This window comes from Apus apus, chromosome 4, assembly GCF_020740795.1.
Source record: "Apus apus isolate bApuApu2 chromosome 4, bApuApu2.pri.cur, whole genome shotgun sequence".
Taxonomy (NCBI): Eukaryota; Metazoa; Chordata; class Aves; order Apodiformes; family Apodidae; genus Apus; species Apus apus.
In genome coordinates this window covers 12030366-12050477 of record NC_067285.1, presented here as the reverse complement: position 1 = coordinate 12050477, position 20112 = coordinate 12030366, and the positions used below count along the sequence as shown (strand labels likewise).

Below are 20112 nucleotides of genomic sequence, written 5' to 3'. Positions count from 1 at the left end.
TTTCTTCAGGTTGTCCTGGGACATATGATGGTCCCATGTCCAAAAAAGTAAGCTGCTCTGGAGGTTGACCCAGTGCTTTTGAGGTTGATGTGATGAAGGAATAAAGCAGCGTGAGGGAGCTGGGAAGAGAGAGTCTTTGCTGTGGTTTATAATCCTCCTGAATGAGATGGGGCCTGTGGTGTTGCCATTTAGGAGCAGGGGATGTTGGCGGTTACTTGCAGCTTGCATATGCAGCAGTATGGGAGCACCTGCAGTTCTTATAGATGGCAGGAATTCCATGTGGGAAGAGAAAAGTTGAAGTCAAAATGCTTCTCTTTGATACTGATCATGTGTTGGGCTCTCCTTCACCCTCTGAAGTAATTTTGAACTTAGAAGACTTCTGCTTAATTCAGAGAATTTCACAGCAGGGCAGCATCTCAGCCTGCTCAATGGCAGGATTGACAACGAGCAAACCCAGAATTTCTCCAGATGTTGTGTGGTGCAGACAAGTGGGACTCTTACAATACACATCTGAATAATTCCTCTGCCTCAAAGGAGCCAGCGCTTCCGCCAAAAGCTATTGAACCAATTTAGTCTTCTTTTGCATCAGAAAGTCGCCTTAAAACATACGATGATGTCAGTGTTCACCCACAATCACTGCTAGGTTCTTATAGCACCTATGGATAATATGGGCCTTTTTGGATCACTGGAGTCTTCTCAGTGTGTCCAAAAATTTCAACTGAAGTGGTTTTATAAAAAACTGGCTTTTTCAGGAAATGCCTTTTTAAATTTTTGTCTACTTTGAATCAAATCCCATTTTTCTCAAATTGGATATATTTATGAGAAATTTTTTTTTTAGGGTCAGTGAAAAGAAAAATATTTTTCATTTATAGCTTTAGAACTTGAATGGGAGGACATTTCTCTTTAAGGTTCATTCATCTGGATAGAGGGGGGGGGAAGTTCCTAATTTCATAAGCGAAATACGTCTAATCTTAGCTTAGAGAAGCAGTTTATTACTTTTACTGTTTTCAACTGTGGTTGTTTAGAAAAACTTGGAGGTGCTTATGTTTAAAGTTTATAGGGTATTACTAGGCTAAGTGAGCATATTTGCTGAATCAAAGTCAGTTACCAGGTGAGTAGACTTCAACCAGCCGCCATAGCTGAGATTATGCCAGTTCATAGAAATGCCTGACTTCAGTTTTCCAGCTGTCAATTTAATAACTTCAATAAGTAGAAAATTTCCCCAGGAATAAAGAAAGGAAAAAAGTTTGAGATTAATTGTTGGGGTTTTTTTGTTGGTTTTTCTTTTTTGTTGTTGTTTTTGTTTAATTTATTGTAAAACTTCTCAGCAGTGAAACAAGATAGGAGGGGAGAAATTAAACTTTTATTTCCTAGTCTAGAGCCTTCTCTTTATTTTAATAAAAGCTAAATACACCATGTTCAAATATAAATTTCTTTCCTCCATTTTTAAACTAGGAGCCAAAGGTCTTAACAGAAATCAATCTAGGCAATTTATTTTTAACTTCACCCTGCTTAGCTACGATTGATTTTTATCTTTGCAAAAGATGGTAGAGAAAACGGCTTGGCGGGACAATGGAGCACTCTCCAACTTGTTGGGTTTGGTCTTTGAGTCTTTTATTGAAGAAATCATTAAAAGCTTATTATGAAACTAATAGGATGAAGACGTTTAAATGATGAACATGATTACACCTGTTTAACTGGTGAATAATGCCTGCAACATCTGATCTTCTCTTTCCACTATTTAAATCACTGGACAACACTCCAGTGGGGAAACCAATCCATACAGATGAAAGAAAGCACATCCCAGATGCTTCTTAAAATCTCTTCTTAAAGCAAGACAGGCAATAAGTAGTCAGCTACTTTCCTATTTACTGCTGGGTGCTTTTCATCCATTTCTAGCACTGTTTCATATTTGCTGTGCCAGGTGTCAGATTTAGACCTTGAAGTATCTGTTGATAAAAAATAATTAATGTTTTCCTTTATTTAGTTATTTACATTTTATTTCTAGGGCTTTTTGTGCTGTGCTTTCTTTTGTCACTCTCTCATCTCCCTTCATGTTGTCTGATTTATTAGCAGTGTCTGCAGCTAAAGATGTTAAGGATTACCTTGGCAGACTCATATGTTTCCTCTGCAATGCTTCAAAAGAGATTTAGTGTTGAATTGAATGTGCTTCTCTCTTAAGTTGTTTTCTGTGTGGGCAATGCGCATTTGCAGCTCTCACGTGGCTCCTGTTTTGGTGTAACTGTGCACATTTTCTACAGGAGTTACTTTTAAAACAAATCCAGTATTTTCAGTCAGGATTATACTGTCCTATGGCTGTGCCCATGAGAGCTCTGAGAAGAGAGGAAAGTGAACAGGGACTGAGGCAGTATAATAAATGCTCCTTTGTCTTAGCAAATTTTCATGGATGGGTCAGGCACTCTAAAAAGTGCCATGATTTCAAAGCCTGCTGAATTTACCAGGAAGCTTGTGCATAGGAACACTAATCCACTGTGTCTGCAGCACAGAGACATGTATCTTCTTACACTCAAGCCATTGCATATTGCTTTAATGACTGTGCAGAAGGTGTGATATTGATGAAAACCACAGGGAGACAAGTCAGGTGGTACCTGTCATGATGTGATTTATGCTGGGGCAGTGGTGAATCTCAGTACACAGAAATATCTGGAAGATAGTTTGTCCTGGCCATGGTGGGTAATCAAGAATAAAGAACATTATGCTCAGCTCATGTAGATGTGTTCTTCCTCATCTTCTGCATCTCTTGTTACTGGCATTGGGGTTAGATTTGGAAGAAGAGGCACAACTTTTCAATCCTGAATAGCAGCTGATTCTAAAGAACACCAAAATCCCTCGCTAAACGTATGAGTGGAGCAGCCTGTCTGCTTAACTTATAGTCACTCCTCCATGCTTTAATCCACAATTTGATTTTGGAGATTTTATGTCCACAAGAAGGAGAAAGGGTAACTAAAGTTAAAGGAGCAAGGAGGGATGCTAGGGTGTCCTGTGGAGGTCGAAAACACAGATCCAGGATGTCATTATAATCCTGATATGGTATTTCTCAACTTTTGACTTCTACCAACTAATTTTACATTACTGGAAAGGAGAGAATCTATAAACAGAGGAAGCCACCTCAGAAAAAAAGTGAGGGGTTTATTGAAAATAACATCAACCAGATATTATCAGGTACTTACTATGTACAAGGAAATTTAAAATTTGGTTCTGTAATGGAGTGAGTCACCATTTGCTATGGTTGAAGTGGGAGGTAAATTACAGGAGTCACAAATGTCTAAACATGTCTGGTGACTGTGGGCTGGTCTCTGTTATTTCCAGTTCTCTTTTATTTTGAACATTTTCAGTATTGTAAAACATAGATGACCTGTTCCAATAACTGTGCAGGACAAGTGATAGTTATCATGGTAGACCACCCAGGCTGATAAACAATGTAGAAAAGAGCCCTCTGTTCCATTTTAGCTCTTAGCTTAGGAAGAGTCCACTACCTGCACACTGTCACTGTTTCCCTGCTGAGGCTATGCATTTAGCACATGGTGTTTCATTGTCAGCATCAGTGAATGTTCATTTAGGCTTTCAGCATGTTCTTCAAGCAGCAGGAGGCAGGTGGGTTCTTGCTTAGCCCAGAGCAGTTTCAGAGATTTAGTAGCTCCGTGTTTTTTACAGCCATACCTGCCTTCCATTGGAAATTACAGGTCCCAGCAGTGGCTAGCCAGGAAGATGATAAGGAAGCCTGGTACACTGCAGTCTGTGTGAAAAAATGTGGAAGTATTACAGAGCAGTAAGTGATGAGTGGAGGGAAGAAGAAAGAACACGGATTAGGAAAGACGGATGTGGTTAAGGACAAATACATTTGTACAAAGGAATCATTTCCACTGGCTAGAAGCCCAATTAAACACATAAAATAGAAATCCAGAAAAACAGATTAACTAACTGGTCATTAGCAAAGGAGGAGTAAAAAGACAAACCCAGCTAATTCTGTACGGAGCATGACAGATGAGCTCACAGCAAATAATTGGGCAACATTCATCAAATGTGAGCTAAAAGGAGGCATTAGAGGGCAAAACACTATCATAATCTCTGGGATTTACAATGTTGGAGAGTTTGCTTATAGGAAAATGAAAAGTTCATCAAAATAAATTAAGTTGGGCTTTCCAAAATTCATTCTCTACCACAGTGCTTGCCAAAACTTTAATAAAGTCTTGATAATTTTTTGGAACTGTTGTAACCATCCATGTAAATCATGCAAAGATGAGGTCCTGGCTGGGAAAAGCTTCATGCAACTTCAGCCAACATAATTGTGGGTGGCTTCCTATTAACTGGCTCAGAAACACCACAGATTGCTATTTCGAAACCTTTGTCAAGGTGACCTAGTCCAGGTAGAGGACAGGAAGGGGGTTTAGCTAATGCACAGTGAACAGGAATGGTTTTTGAATCCTACCTTTCTGCCTTAAACAAACAAAAAATCCAAACAAACAAATCTCTAGGCACCAGTTTGCAGTGAAATAAAGCCCCAAACCTATGTAAAAATTTTTGAGTGTGTCTGACTTGGAGTAGATCCTGTCTTGGCACGGAGTGGGAATTTGGTCACTGTTTGATATTGCTGCACTTGGTATGATTAACTTAGTGATTGTGGACTCACAGCCCTTTCACTATCCTCACAGCTGGAGAGCAGGAAGCTGAAATGCTACTGTGCCAGTGCACAGCGCATGAAGTGAGAACCAATTGACTTATGTTCTCTCCTGTCTCTGCCACTCCCTTGTCCTGAGATGCCAGGCAAATCACTTTTTCTGTCTGTTTCCCCTTGACTTTGGCTATATGTTGTATGTATAGAGTTTGTGGGTTATTTTTCTGCTTCCTTAGACAATGTGTGGTATAATGGTAGTGGCTTTTTTTCTTCTGGGAGCACTAAATGCAGCTGTGATAAATTTACAAGTAAAAAGTCTTAGTGCAGAAGCCTAGTGTATAAGTCCTGTTTCTGAACCTTTCTTTCCAGTTCTTCAAACTATCAATAGAAAAAAAAGCCTTATCTTGAGTTGATTAGAAATCAAATTTCATGACCAGTAATATTGTGTCCTTTGAATGATAGTTGTTCTAGGGAAGAAAGCCACTATCTAGAGGTGGTATCATTACTGAGAGTGTAATTGATGCTATAGCAATATTCTGACGTATCAATGTCAGATAAAAGGACAGATATCCAGGATAGAATCTAGGACCTTTCTGTTAGCTTTATTGGAAGCTTGAGAAGCCAACAAATAACATCCTATGTAATAGAGAAGTGCTTTGTGTTTTGTCTTAAAACTTGCGTGACTGCCAAAACAGCAGAAGAAATTCACCACTCTAAGCCCTGTTGTAGCCATGCCTGATATGGTGCCAGAAAGAACACCCACAGCAAGACTAAGTGACTAGTGACAGGTTTAAAATCCCATACTTTACAAATTATCAGGGCTAGATCTCATTGATACGTGGCATTTATGTGTAGCCTTTGCAGCTCATTCAGTCCATAAAATGGCAGTTTTGGATGTCTGTCAATTCCCACCCCCCCCCCAAATCCTTGTTCAGCAACAGTATGATTTCAGAGAAACGAGTTTTATAGTGACTAGGAGCATGTAAGAGCTTAACTCCAGCTTTCCAGGAGCACGTTCATTGCATTTACTGTTTGCATTAAACAGTGTTAGTGTGGATCTCTGCTGTTAGTCACTGTAAAATGTTGTTGGAAGAAAACCTTGGCCCCAGGGGAGTTTCTTTCCATCATTTATCCTGGCTGCCTGGGGAGGTACCAGCAGATTGGAAATCAGCCAATGTAACCGCCATATATAAGGACAGAAGGATGATCCAGGCCTGTTAGTCTGACTCCAGTACAAGGGAAACTGATGGAGCAGATCATCCTGAGTACCATTATGCAGTACATGCAGAACAACCAGGTGACCAGGCCCAGTCAGCATGGGTTCATGAAGGGCAGGTCCTGTTTGACTAACTCATTTCCTTCTATGACAGGGTGACCCACTTATTGAACAAGGGAAGGCCTGTGGATGTACCTTGCCTTCAGCAAGGCCTTTGACAAGGTTTCCCACAGTATTCTCCAAGAGAAGGGGGCTGCTCGTGGTTTGGATGTGCACACGCTTTGCTGCATGAAAAACTGATTGGATGGCCAGGTCCAAAGAGTTGTGTTCAATGGACTTAAATCCAGTTGGCGGCCGGTCAGGAGTGGTGTTCCCCAGGGCTCAGTGCTGGGGCTGCTCCTGTTTAATATCTTTACTGATGACTTGGATGAGGGAGTAGAGTGCACCTCAGTAAGTTTGCAGATGACACTAAGTTGAGTGGGAGTGTTGATCTGCTTGAGGGTAGGGGAGGTCTGCAGAGGGATCTGGACAGGCTGGATTGATGGGACAAGGCCAATTGTATGAGTTTCAATAAGGCCAAATGTCAGGTCCTGCGGTTCGGCCACAACAACCCTCGGCAGCACTACAGGCTTGGGAGGAGTGGATGGACAGCTGCCCAGCAAAAAGGGATCTGGGGTTGCTGATTGACAACTGGCTGAACATGAGCCAACAGTGTGCCCAGGTGGCCAAGAAGGCCGACACCATCCTGGCCTGCATCAGAAATAGTGTGACCATCAGGACCGAGGAGGTGATCCTGCCTTGGTGAGGCCACACCTTGAGCACTGTGTGCAGTTTTGGGCACTGCAGCATAGGAAGGACATTGAGGTGCTAGAGAGCATGCAGAGAAGGGCAGCTAGGTTGATTAGGGGCCTGGAGAACAGGTATTATGAGGAGAGGCTGAGGGAGCTGGGGCTATTCAACCTGGAGAAGAGGAGGCTGAGGGGAGACCTCATTGCTCTCTACAACTACCTGAAAGGAGGTTGTGGTGAGGCAGGTGTTGACCTCTTCTCCCTAGGAACTAGTGATAGGACAAGAGGAAATTTGGGTCAAGTTGCACCAGGGAAGGTTCTGATTGGATATTGGGTAAAATTTCTTCACAAAAAGAGTGGTAAGGCATTGGAACAGGCTGCCCAGGGAGATGGTGGAGGCCCTGTCCATGGAAGTGTGAAAAAAATGGGTGGACATGGTGTTTCAGAAGGTTTAGTGGGGTTGTTGGACTTGATGATCTTGAAGGTATTTTCCAACCTTGATGATGATTCTATGTTTTTGTAGTGTAAACAGACAAGGCTGAGAAGCAGCGAAGACAAGATGCATTAGCTCCTTCTTACAGGAGAGGAACAGAATTACAGGGACTTTAAGTGACTTGGCGAAGGCAGTGGTGCTGGAACCATGTGATGAAACCAGATGTTGTTTCTTCCACTCAAGACCTTAAACTTTGTACCTACTTTTTCCTTTTTCCTTAAATGTTAAATTCATGCTTGAATTTGAAACATGAGAGACAAAATTGAAGCTTCAGTAGCACCGCTTAAATAAATAATGCTCCACTCCTCTCTAGACTGGGAATTCTTTGGAGTTGTACATATGCGTTTGGGAACAGTTGTCATAGAAAAGATATCTCATAGTCCATAGGTCATAGAAAAGATATCTGAAAGAAAGGTTGTCAAACCTTCTTAGAGGTGTCAGCATAGGGTGTCTTGGAAGGGTCATCACTCACTGTCTTTGGTGTTTCCACAGGTGACAGCTGGTGGAAGAGCAAATTACTATGTGTCATACAGACGGGAGCCTTTTGCACAGATTAAATTGCCCAAATACTCTCTTCCTAAGGTGAGTACACTTTTTATGAACACAAGTAGCATCTTGAGTAGTGCAACCTGCCCAGTGGTGAAGCACCTCAGTGGGATTCATCTCTGGGAATCTCCATTTGTTGTGCTAATTGAATGATCTTTCTTAAGTACAGATTTGGGATCTTTAGCTCTCCTTGCCTTTGATTAATGAGTGTTTCAGGAAGAACAATTTTTTTCCTCTGTAAGTTGCAAATGGGAATGAAGAGGTACCTCAGAAACCATTTTGTTTCTATGATGGTGGTGTGGAATTCAGGATGTTTGACCACACACCAACTTTTGGAAACCCTGCTGCAGTTTTTCAGAAGAACATTATTTATGCTCCCCCCTTGCAGGTTGGCCTTGAAAGCTACCCCTCATTAGAAAGACAAGTGGATAGAGAGAATTACTGCCTTATGAATGTCCTGCTTTATTGATTGATGCTGTCACAGATTGCTGTTGTGTTATAAGACAGATTTGTTGGTGGCCCTGGTTTGAATTAGTGAATAGTCTAGGGGTAGTTTTGTAATTTAAAAATTGAAGGTCCTTTTAAACTAAGTGTCATGGCGAAGTCTTCTAACCCTGTAAAGGAGGCTTGTTTATGCTGCCCTTAGTCACTAGAATATTTTTGCTGTACAGTAATAACTATCCTGTCAGCTGTAGATTAATGAACTCTGCTGGAGTTGCACATATGTGAGGCTGGCAACAGGGTAATGCAACATCTACACTGCAACTGGTCAAAACAGACTGAAGTCATTGGATGATTTGCTTTATTTTCACACTGCTGGAATATGTTGGATATATACTTATTTTTAAGGAATTAGAAGTTATTCAAGTATAACCTTCCTGATTCAGTCTTCCTTCATTGAGGAAAATGGCAAACCTCCCACTGATTACACTCATTGGGACACAATTAAGTCCTCAAATGATTTTTCTACCCATCCCATGCTGATAGGCTATGTTAGGTCTATTAGAAATACCTCCATCTAATCAACCCCAACTTTTCACCATGATACCTCACACAGAAGATGAAGTTGCCTCCTAGGCAGGATGGAATACTGAACTGATCTTTCCCCAGATAATATTCCCCAAAATCGGGTCACTCCATCCTTTGGGAGACTTCAGACTTATGGTTTCTTCCTGCAGAAGCAGTGCAAGAAATTAATCAAGGCTCCTTGGCACTCTGGGGAAATTTAAAATAGATTCAAATAGATAAATGAAGTCCCACATAACCGCAGTGATTTTGCTTGTAGCTGAACCAGTGTTAGTTTGTTCAACAACAGTGGCAGCGATGGAGTACTTCAATATTCATCGCCCCCGTGGCAGACATTTCCCATGAACCTGCTTTATAAGAATACAGAGAAAATACACTGTCAAATCTCTTTGATATTAAAACTAAATGGCGAAACCCGTCCTGGTCATTCATATCTTGGTCAGCAGCAGAAATCCAAAAGAGGTTAGTGGGTGGATTACTTGATAGCCTGTATATAGTGGGATAATAGACGTCAGAAAAACTATCAATAGAAATGTTATTAAAAATCACTACGAACATTAGCTTAAACTGATCCCTATACCTCAGCTTCAAATAAATGTAAACTCCCAGGTTTTTTGAAACTGGTTCTTTACCAGTTGGAAGCACAACTCCGTTAATTCCATCCGTGGGGATAGAAATTGTCACTGCTTTTAGTCTGGTGCTACACCACACTTAGTGACCATGAGGACTCCAGGCTCTAAGGCTATGAATCTTCAATGAGTGATAAAACTGACTTTCAAATTTATAAATAAAAAATGAAACTGGATTCAATTCCTTGAAGCTACCAAAAATGAAGAAAGCAAAAACCCTTTGCCCAGCTGGTGATCATTAAAAAAAATGAAATGCAGGAAAGTCACAATGGTGGTAATATATTGGCTTGCTCTAACAGAAAATTGTTTAACATACCTATAATTCATGCTCCATCTCCATTCTTTCATAAGTAATGGTAATTACTACATGTCCCAAAGGGCAAAGAAATACAGAGATTCTCCATAGTAGGCCTTTTGTCTTCTTTTAACAGGACATGCATATTGTCAGCACAGATGAGAATCAGGTGTTTGCAGCCGTTCAGGAGTGGAACCAGAACGATACATACAACCTGTATATCTCAGACACCCGAGGGGTGTACTTCACCCTGGCCTTGGAAAACGTGAAAAGCAGTCGGGGACTGGAGGGAAATATCATCATTGACCTTTATGAGGTATGTAGTAAAGGTCGCCCTGCAAAGAACAGCCACCGCTTGCTAGTTCAAGACAGTGTAAAGCTCTTACCAGCCTTCCAGGATCTTCATTTTTTGGGGGATCAACCCAGAGACGTTTGCTGGATCTGATGCTGAGCCAGCTCATGAGGAAATAGATGCAGTGCATTCTGCTATAGGCATGACAACTGGTTGCTTTCAAGTCAATGACTGGTTAGCTATGTGCCATTTCCAAAAGGGAAAACCATTATCCCTCTCATCCTAATGGGGACATGTAGAAAAGGACTCAAAACACCATTTGTCACCTTGAACAGCTACAGACACCTGCTTGTAGGTAGGGAATATGATTTCCACCTTTGTGAACTCTGAGCAGATTATGAATTATAAGTAAAAGTTTACAGGTGCCATTTGCCCAGAGATAACAGTTGGATAACTTCTACCCTGAATTGTCTTCCATTCTCATTCTTCTGCTAGGCCTTTCAGCCTTGGCCAGCAGCTGTCCATTCAGAGCAGTTGTTTCAGTTCCTGGTTTTCTCAGAGCATTCTGATTTTGATCTGTCATTATTCATTGGATGCTGAGATTCAGGGCTCAGTGCTTTGCCAGTGAAAAATGACTAATTGGTAAACTAATAGTAATGGCTGCAGGCTGACTTGGCACAGTTCTGCTGTTACATGGAGAAATGTGTTTGCTGTTCCATAGAGAAGTTAGGATTATACATTTGTTTATTTCTGCTAGAATAATGTCCATTTAACAACATCATCAATTTGTTTATAAAATTACAGATAGTTCAAGGTAATGAGAAAAAAAATTGAAAATGTATGGATCAGTATAAAGGACAGACTTTGTGTTTCATTTTCATCTAGTTAAATACATTTTATTGCCTCTGAAAAAAAAAGTATTTCTTTATTGTGATGAACCAGCTAAAATAAACGTGCATCATCTCCTTGGCAAACTCTGTATTCCCCAGCTGTGCTTCATAGACTCTTCACTGCTAAATGCAGATGGAGATTTTCAGAACCATTCAAAAGGCCATGTCACTAAGGGGCTTTTAGAGTAGTCACAAAGTTGGAGATTTGTGGCCAGTTCCTTCCTCCTTTCTCACTTTCAGAGCTGTACAACAGAGACCAGACTCAACAAAAAATCTTTGTGGGGACATTTTGGTCATGTTCTATTGGAATGGGTTCTGATGATAAAGATAAAAATCAAAACATTTGAAACAGCTGGGTTGATTTTGACAGAATTTGTGAATGGAAGGAAAGTGAAGAAATCAAGTTTGCATATTCAGTATTTCCATGTTTTGTGTAAAAGGAAAAGAAAGGCTAACACAAAAAGACCCCACAGTGCTTCTGATGTGACCTGCTGTCTACCATGTAATGGCAATCAGGAGAGGGAGTAGGGCAGACCACATCTCCAGGTTCACAGAGCTCATGTGTGACACAGTGCATGCTGTACCTTCAAGCTCATCATCAGCATGTCTGCAGGCACTCAAGGAAATCCAGAAGTGGGCTGTTTCCTAGCGATTTGCTCTGTGAACGTCTTTTCTTTTTCTTCCAGAGAAAGAGACTGCACAAGGCCTTTCAGCTGTGCAGGAATCAGTGAGATTTACCTGTAACACTATTCACTGTCTTCCAAGGCTGGATTGAGATAACTCTATTGCTTTTCCAGAGACTTTCCACTTCTGAAAGTGCTCAGATGGGCCTTACATTTGGCCTGTTCTTCCGATGTATTTTTTCATCTCTCTCAATTTTTCCTAGGTAGCAGGGATCAAAGGCATATTCCTGGCTAACAGGAAGATAGATGACCAAATCAAGACTTTCATTACCTACAACAAGGGCAGAGACTGGCGTTTGCTGCAGGCACCGGACACTAATCTAAGAGGGAATCCTGTAGTTTGCCAGCTGGTGAGTGGCAGACTTTTTCCAAAGCACAACTGACTGCTTCAGAGCTCCGTGTTTTAGTCACTGGGCTAACAACATCCAGAGAAACTGGGTAGGAGAAATTCTTGCCAATCTGAGAACTGCAAAATCAGGGTACTCCAAAAGAGGGCGCAGTTTACAGACAAGAGTGTTGTATTTGGTTTAGTGCCATAGTTCGACAGCATTCAGTGAAAAGCCATTTTATAGTAGGCTGTAGCCTCTGTCTTTCAAAAGAGTGGTATTTGTCTGAAGTTTCACTGGTTAATCTGTCTCCCTGTTTTTTTTCTCTTGACCTGCTGAGCATTACTTGAATCAAGTAGACTTCTTTTTCTATAGCTTCGTAGATTTTGAGGGGAAATTCTGGCCATATTTCTTCTTCCTTTTTTATGAAACTTAAGTCAGAATAAGAAAGTTTCTGGGAAAAATGCTCTAGGTCAGATTGTTGGTAAAACAAATGCAGAAATGATTGATTGTAATGCAGCTTTCCTACTTCTGGTGCTCTCAGCCACTTTCATGATGCTTATTTAGAAAATGAACATATGCTTTTTGTAATATTGTACAAATATGTACAAATACATATTTGTAACAGTGCTAAGAACAAGAGAGGTCATTTTCAGTAGGATCAGAGCATCTGTGTGCAGTTGCCAGGGGTTCCTCTGATATTTAACTTGTTGCGTATTAAAGCTTCTGCCTTTTGTTTGTTTCTTCTCAACAGCCCTTTTGCTCATTGCACTTACATCTGCAACTCTCAGAGAATCCGTACACTTCAGGAAGCATTTCCAGCAAAGAGACAGTTCCTGGGCTGCTGGTGGCAACAGGTAAGAACATAAGTGCTTCTTACCGCTCCTCTGTTGCTCATTGGATGCCTGAGAGTATACAAGATCTTTCCTGTTGGTATAAAAGCTTTCATCTGTTTCAGCAAGTGCTGAGCTAATTCATATTAACTAATTATCATTTGCTGTGGGAGACATGTGATCCCTAACTTCAAAAGAGATAATGCTTGTCAGGTGTTTGTTGCTTTGCAATAACCCATGCAGGTCTAAGCTCAAATCTGCAAGGGGTCGTTACTGACTGGCATTTCTGACTCCTCTAATTTGACTTCATTACAACCACTGATGTAGGTGTCTACCCCTTTGTTTGAGTTAGGATGAATGAGAATAGGGCCTATAATCATGGCTGCACTCCTGGGAGGTGTCAATACATTCCACCTTCTGAGTAGCAAACACAGAGTTGTCACATCAGAAGAAGCCCGGACTACATGAGTGCCTGTCTTCTTGTGTGTGGCCCCTACTTTCAGCAGTGCACTGCTCCAAGACTAGCAGCATGTAAACATTGCATGGGTTGTTGTTATTGTGGGTTGTTCTGCACAACAGGGCTTTGGCAGGTTGCAGTGTTTTAATGGTGACCTGCTACAATGCTTCAGGATGGCAAGGGCTGACCCACTGTAATTAATCTGGCAAACAGTACAGGTCCTGTGTGCACACAGCATGCAACCTAATCAGGGTGGATGGGGCTACCAACAACACTCAGAACTCCCATAGCTCTTCGGGAGCTGCTGGGCTAAGAAAATTCTTTCTGAATGGCTGGTGGTCTTGAAAGCTGGCCTGTGAAGAATGTGGGCCTTCCTGTCTTTTCACAGGGAGGCTCCTACATATGCTCAAATACAGCCAAATAACTTAAGTCTTACCCATTCTTTCTAAGGCTCATTTTATCTCTTTTGTCTTGTTCAGCCTAGCAGTGACTTGCAAGTGTGTCAAGTTAGCATATTGCCTATATGAATTTACACTGTTTCTACCAGCCATTTCCATTCTCATGTCCTTCTGTGCTTCCATGTGTCTGACAGACTAAGCCAGAACCTGAGTGACAGGTTCCCTTAATGACATTTATAGCTCACCAAGGGAAACACCATGTGATTTCCAATTCACTGATGCAGGAAAAACTGAGCGAGATGATTTTTTAAACCTCCAGATCTTCCTATGCGTAGCCAAGTGGAGTCATCACTCCTGACACTTGCTAGATGGATGCTTGGGAGCAAGCCCTACTCATGGTGCTGTGTTTGCAGAGTCTTTATTCTTTAACCTTTTAGTAAGCAAATAGAGGCAGCAGGACAGTGAGATTCCAGACATTGGTTTAAATTGTTAGTAAATGAAGTTCTTTTCAAGCTGCCAGTGCATGGGATGAATGCTTTCGCAGACTAACAATTAACCTTTAAAAGTCAGAATATAATTTCTGTTTTACTGCTTGGTACAATAAAAATCTTAACCTGATGGGAATACACACATCTGTTTCCACTAACCAGTTTCACAGCAGGAACATCTCACCATGCTGGAGAATGTTGCAGGATAAGCATTGCAGCTTACTCTCACAGGCACTGGCTGCTCAAGCTCTGTCTTACTCTTTGATTTAAACTGGTACATTTCCAGCAGTGATGGAAAACTCAGACTCTTGATGTGAGGGAGGGCGCAGGTTAGATTCTTGCAAAGGGAAGAGTTATGTTTTAGTATCTAGTTGTACAGCTGCCAAATCCTCTTGACTTGTTTAGGAGTTTGTTGTGTTTGATAGAGTTTGAATCCGTGTATCTGGAAGAGACTGGATGGAGAGAATGAATAAAATAATGTAACAGGTTTGCAGAGAAAAACAGACATAATCTCACCTTTTTACTCTCTTTCCTTTCTACAACCTGGAAATCCGTTTGGAAAGTTGTTTTTCCCGTTTCAATATTTAAAATATGAGGATAGAAAACTTTCACATCTGCCTTTAAGCCAGTTTCTAATTTTTGAGGACTTCCACTCAGGATGAGACAGTGAGCTAAACAGACCTTTGGACTGGTAGATTTATCCATGTGAACCTGGATGTCCCTATAGACTCTCTTTCTACATGGTTGTTCACTGCAGGCTACTGTCAGGGAAGAAGGTTAGGTGATGGGCAGTGTTGCATTTCCTACATTTGGAGCACCAATGGAAAAGCCTTTCTTGAACTGTCCTGCATCCCTGAGCCAGAAACTTTATTTTTTGAAGCAGCATTGTCAGAACAATGTGGCTAGCTGGATTCCATTTTAGTGACAGGAGAGTGTCAACCCACACCTGGGGTTTAATTTCTAATTTTCCAACACTGAATGTCAGAAATTCAATTAACATTTTCATTAGTGTGTTTTTATTATGCTCTTGTTGATGCTACAGATGTGCAGACTGCCACCTCTCCTTTTGCTGTTTTCCATGGAAATTATACCTGCTTTTAAAATAACTTCATATGGAGGGTAGAAGAGTGACTCATGGGATAAAGAATTAATGGGCTTTTAATAAAGAAGCCATACTTTTGATCACAATATGGTAGCTGTGGCTCATTATCTTTGGGAGGCTTTCCAACAGAGTATCTGTCAGTTTTACATCTGGCTACAACAAAGGCCACAAGTTCAGAGAAAAATGTATATGGAATGAAATACCTGGTAGCCAGGGACAGTGGCCATTATTCTGCTGCCATTCTGATGATTTGTGTGCACCAAGTGGGCGTGCGGTTTCATCCACAGTTTTTCGGGTATGTAGGTCCTTGGCTAGAGTAAGCTTGCCTTTAGTGGCTGGCAATTATAGGCAATGCTCTCAGCTGGGAAAATAAGCTGATAATACTGTTTCTCCTCAGTGCCAGTTTTCAAACGGCACAGCTCTTGTAAATGAATCTTGCCATCTGACCAGGGTGTTATTTTTAGATGTGAATAGTATCAAGAGCAGCAAAGCAGTGTTGGTCAGGCCAGGTACTTCTGGTTTCCTGGAAAAATGCAGCTGTGTTCATCGATACAAGAATATCTGACACTTGTTTGTGTTGCAGGCAATATTGGCGCTGAGCTTTCCTACACTGATGTTGGTGTATTCATCTCTTCTGATGGTGGAAATTCCTGGAGACAGGTATGTTTTGCAGAGCAAAGGAAAGCATAGAGCCTTTTGCTGTTCTTCTCTTGAGTCTCCTTTCCAGTGCAGCAGAGCACTCATACAGTACCTGATTAATTTGCAGATCTTCGAGGAGGAGTACAGTGTGTGGTTTCTGGACTGGGGAGGGGCACTAGTGGCCATGAAACGCACATCAGTGCCCATCCAGCACATGTGGTAAGGAAGCTTGTTACTTTGAGAAGGTTTCCTTATAAAACTGACAGTGGTGCTAATATCTCTTGCATCACCTGGTCAACATTAGCTAGTGTCTGAAATACTAGCAAATAAGATCATTCTTGTCTGCATTTTGCCATAATTTTGGTTTTGTTGATTAATATAATGATCCATTAATTGCTCTTTGCTCTCTACATGTACTGTGAGACTTCAGGTGGGGTTTCCTTCCCACAGACACACACACATGCTGAGTAAAAAGGTCATGCTTTGCACTCCAGGTATTTCTGAGAGGATGTGTCTCACTTCTGCTTTTTGTTTACAGAATTTGGTATTAAACTGGTATGACAGATAAAGGGAGAAAGACAAGAGGGTAGTAGGTGTTGCTAAGGACAACAGAGATATGTTGCTAATGGTGCTGTCTCCTATAAGATTTCACTGTCAATTTCCAGAGATACAGTGGTGGCAACTGAATAGAGCTGGGGGTGGAATGGGGCAAAATTCTTTGTCAGTTGGAGATACTTCTATGAGTGGGTTATAACGGTCTAAGCACTAAAAATACTCCTCAAAATTATCCTCTCCTTAGCCTTTGCCTTTCTCACTCCTGCAGAAGTTAAGCACTGAAGAGACGCATTCTGAAATTCAAAACTAACCTTGTTTACAGAAATTGTGTGTGAGGGCTACGAGGATGATTAAGGGACTGGAACACCTGCCTTATGACGAAAGGCTAAGAGACCTGGGGCTTTTCAGTCTAGAGAGGAGAAGACTGAGAGGGCATCTAATTAATGTCTATAAATACATGACGGCTGAGCATAAAGAAAGCAGGGACAACCTCTTTTCACTTCTGCCCTGTGATATCATGAGGAGCAGTGGATTCAAACTTGAGCACAGGAAGTTCCACCTCAACAAGATTAAAACCTTCGTTACTGTGAGAGTTATAGAGCACTGGAACAGACTCCCCAGAGAGGTTGTGGAGTCTCCTTCTCTGGAGACTTTAAAGACCTGTCTGGATGCCTTTCTGAATAATCTCTCCTAGTTTTGGTCCTGCTCTGCCAGGGGGGTTGGACTCAATGATCTTCAGAGGTCACTTCCAACCCCTAACATTCTATGATTCTGTGATTATTAGCATTACTTTCAATCTCTGGCTTTGAGAAGGAGAAGGGCATGGCTAATGGATGAACTACCCAACTTCTAATGTTGTTAAGAAGTGAATTAGTTAGAAATAGCCTCCAGAGACAAGTTTGGTGTTCCTGTCTGCAAGACTGAGTCATGTCTCAGTTTGATGGTGTTAGGCACATGTCCATCTAATGCTCTTCATGCAGAACAGGAAATGTGGCCTGCGGTCAAACAGAAAAAGAAAGCAATGGTGTTTGGCAGCAGTGTTGAGGTGTTAAGGTCACCTCTACCTGAGCCATTATTGTACAAAAACTTTCAGTTAAATTACAGTAATTCAGAAGTCAGAGATCTCAAGACAGGCTGTCTTTACCCATCACAAGCCAATGTTCCAGAGATGTACCATAAGAGCATTAAAGACTACTTTTCAAAATTAAATGCTTCTGGACTTTATATTCCTGGCCTGACAAATAACTCTGGGATGACTACAACATAGATTTCTATTAAAGTTTGAATATGTTGCATTTGAACACATTTCTTTACCACCTGAACTAAAGAAATGACTGCTTTATTTTTGGTGTGGTAGTGCATTTTTAACCACAGGATGTTTTAGAACCTATTTCCAAGGCTTTGTAATGTTTCTAGGACCTTCTTGAGACAGGGAGAACAAGAGTTTTCTAAGAGGTCTGTTCCTCTGTGTGGAATTAGAAGCAAGTCATTATCTTCCAAATGAGGTTTGCGATCTTTGTCTTGCTTTCTAATGTTCAGGGAACAGTTTGGTTGCTTTCTCATAAGAAAACTTGTTGCAGTTGTAACATAATCTATGTAGTCATACTGACTCAGGGCCAAGGGTTAGTCTAAGCCAACAGCTTTCATAACTGGATCTATAGAGGAGCACAGTAACAGAGCCAACCCATAATGATGCTTCCAGCAGACTCCAGCTTTCTGTCTGGTTAGAATACGTTGTTGTGTGAGTAAAAGCATTTGCTTCTGATAGGTAACTCAGTAGTCATTGCTTTACATGAAGCGCCCTCAGCAAAGAGGACATCATGACTGTGACCAAGTCTTTATATCAAACCAAGTATGAGCCAAGGCAGAAGTGCATGCTAGCCAAGCATAGGTGTTACCAGCAGTAGGTACATCAGTCTGGGGCAATTTGAGCCCTGGAAGAGTGAAAGGGGAGCCACTTACTGAAAGAGCTTTAAGTAATTTATTAATAATTTATAACTGTATTTTTCAACCCAGATGCAACTATTTTAATTGTGTCTTATCTTATGAAAGGTTCTTCGGGTGAAAAACACACGTTATGTACAAGTGCCTGTATTTAGATGTCAGGAAACTTTGGGTCACAGGTTCACTTTCCATAGGAGCTGAGAGCCCTATGTTCTTTTGCCTGCTTTACATCCTTTTAGACGTTCTACTTTTCCACTAAGACTCATGAAATGGCATGTACAGCAGTATAAGTGCCCTACCCACTCTATTAAATGAGTACTGATTTAGAGCTGTTATCAATACGCTCCAACAGATTTTGTCCAAAATTGTACCCTTAAGGTATTTGGAATTTGCTTCATATTGCCTCAGTAGGCACCAGTTTTATGGGCAGAAGTGAAATAGATTAAAGGGTACATGTGTATCTATTAGTTCTCAGGCTGAAACATTGTACAGTAAGTTTCATCCTGGAGAAAAGAGGGGCAGGTAATTGAAAAGCCTAGAGAACTTTAGCTAAGCTAATGAAGCATGCTGTTCCTCAGAAATTGAAATGCTATTTAGATAGATAAGCATGCAAGCAGAACAGCATACAAATGCACAGGTATATGGGAAGATACATACATTTAAATAAATAGATTTGGGGCAGATAAGCTTTTTGCATGCTGTTGTACTTCCAGCTTTCTGTCTTTGGTCTATAGTCAGCTTCCTATTCTGTCAGGTGATCATTGTGCGTCAGGTGGGAGTGTCTTGGTAGGTGCTGTGAGAGGCAGATATTGAGGGACTGGTGGCTGCCAAACCTTGGCTTTCCATACTAGAGATTTGAGGTTGGTGACCCATTGTTTATAATACATATTACACTGGCCTCCTTTGGTAGGATCTCAGGTGGTGTCCCTGATGCTGCCTACTTGGGTTCAGTTTCCAGCAATACCCTCTCAAACAATTCCAGATACTCAGATGTATGTGCATATGAACACACATGCATCCCCCCCAAACTTTTCTCTCCTGGAAAACATGGCAATCTTCTTTTTTATGCTCAGTTTAAAATGAGAAGTACTTCCTGCTATTCAGAGAAAAAGTTTGTGCCATTATTATCTCTTTGGTAATGTCCATTGAGAGTAATGTGTCAGCTTTCACAGCTCAGGTACCTTGCAGAATTACAGAGAGTTCTGTAATGACCCTGCTGGGAGAGGATCAAATAATTTTACAGCCAATAAACCTTTGTGCTTCTCTGTTTGTTCTTCCTTTCCTGGTGTAATTTGGATCTGAAATTCTGGGTAGAAATTGTGCAGGAGCAGTTTTGTGGAGCGTCTGGGGGCAGAGAAACTTGCTTTCAGAACTGTTGCTTTCTGAACTGTTCACGAGCAGCAGCTCTGGGAGTTGGATGCTGACAGTTGGATGTTGACAGTCTGCAGGTTGCCTGTCTTTCCTGCTGCAGAAGCAGCTGGGCATCATCCCCTCCTCTGGCTATTTTCTGCACTGTTGTGGCACAGACTCTCAGAGTGGTGTCAGGGCTGGGAAGCCAGGAGAGGACTGAGGTCCCTGGGACAGCACAGGGCAGGATCTCACTACCAGGGCCCATCCCACCACCCCAGCCAGAGGCGGGACAGCCCAGTCTGGGACATCAGGCACCTCACTGAGGCTAGGACATCAACCTGTTTGCCAGGCCCATGGCTGGGCAGGGTCCTGGCAGATCTGGAGCCTGGCACTACTGTTGTGTCAGTGGGGCTCCTAGGCTATTGACGGGTTGAGAGGAGGCCATGAGGGAGGCTGGGAAGGGTCACTAAGGCATAAGCCACCAGACTTCTGAGTGAGTCTGTCTGCTGGTGTGGTGAATTAAATT

At 41.6% G+C, this 20112-nt stretch overlaps 1 protein-coding gene across 1 annotated transcript in view; it reads left to right on the top strand.

Annotated features, from left to right (window-relative positions):
- SORCS3 (sortilin related VPS10 domain containing receptor 3) overlaps nt 1-20112 on the top strand; it is a 279339-nt gene that overhangs the window by 203325 nt on the left and 55902 nt on the right. Inside the window, exons 8-13 of the mRNA XM_051619113.1 lie at nt 7626-7715; nt 9766-9945; nt 11698-11844; nt 12575-12677; nt 15682-15758; nt 15865-15956. Of these exons, the coding sequence (XP_051475073.1) occupies nt 7626-7715; nt 9766-9945; nt 11698-11844; nt 12575-12677; nt 15682-15758; nt 15865-15956 (689 nt within the window). The remainder of the gene's footprint in view (nt 1-7625; nt 7716-9765; nt 9946-11697; nt 11845-12574; nt 12678-15681; nt 15759-15864; nt 15957-20112) is intronic.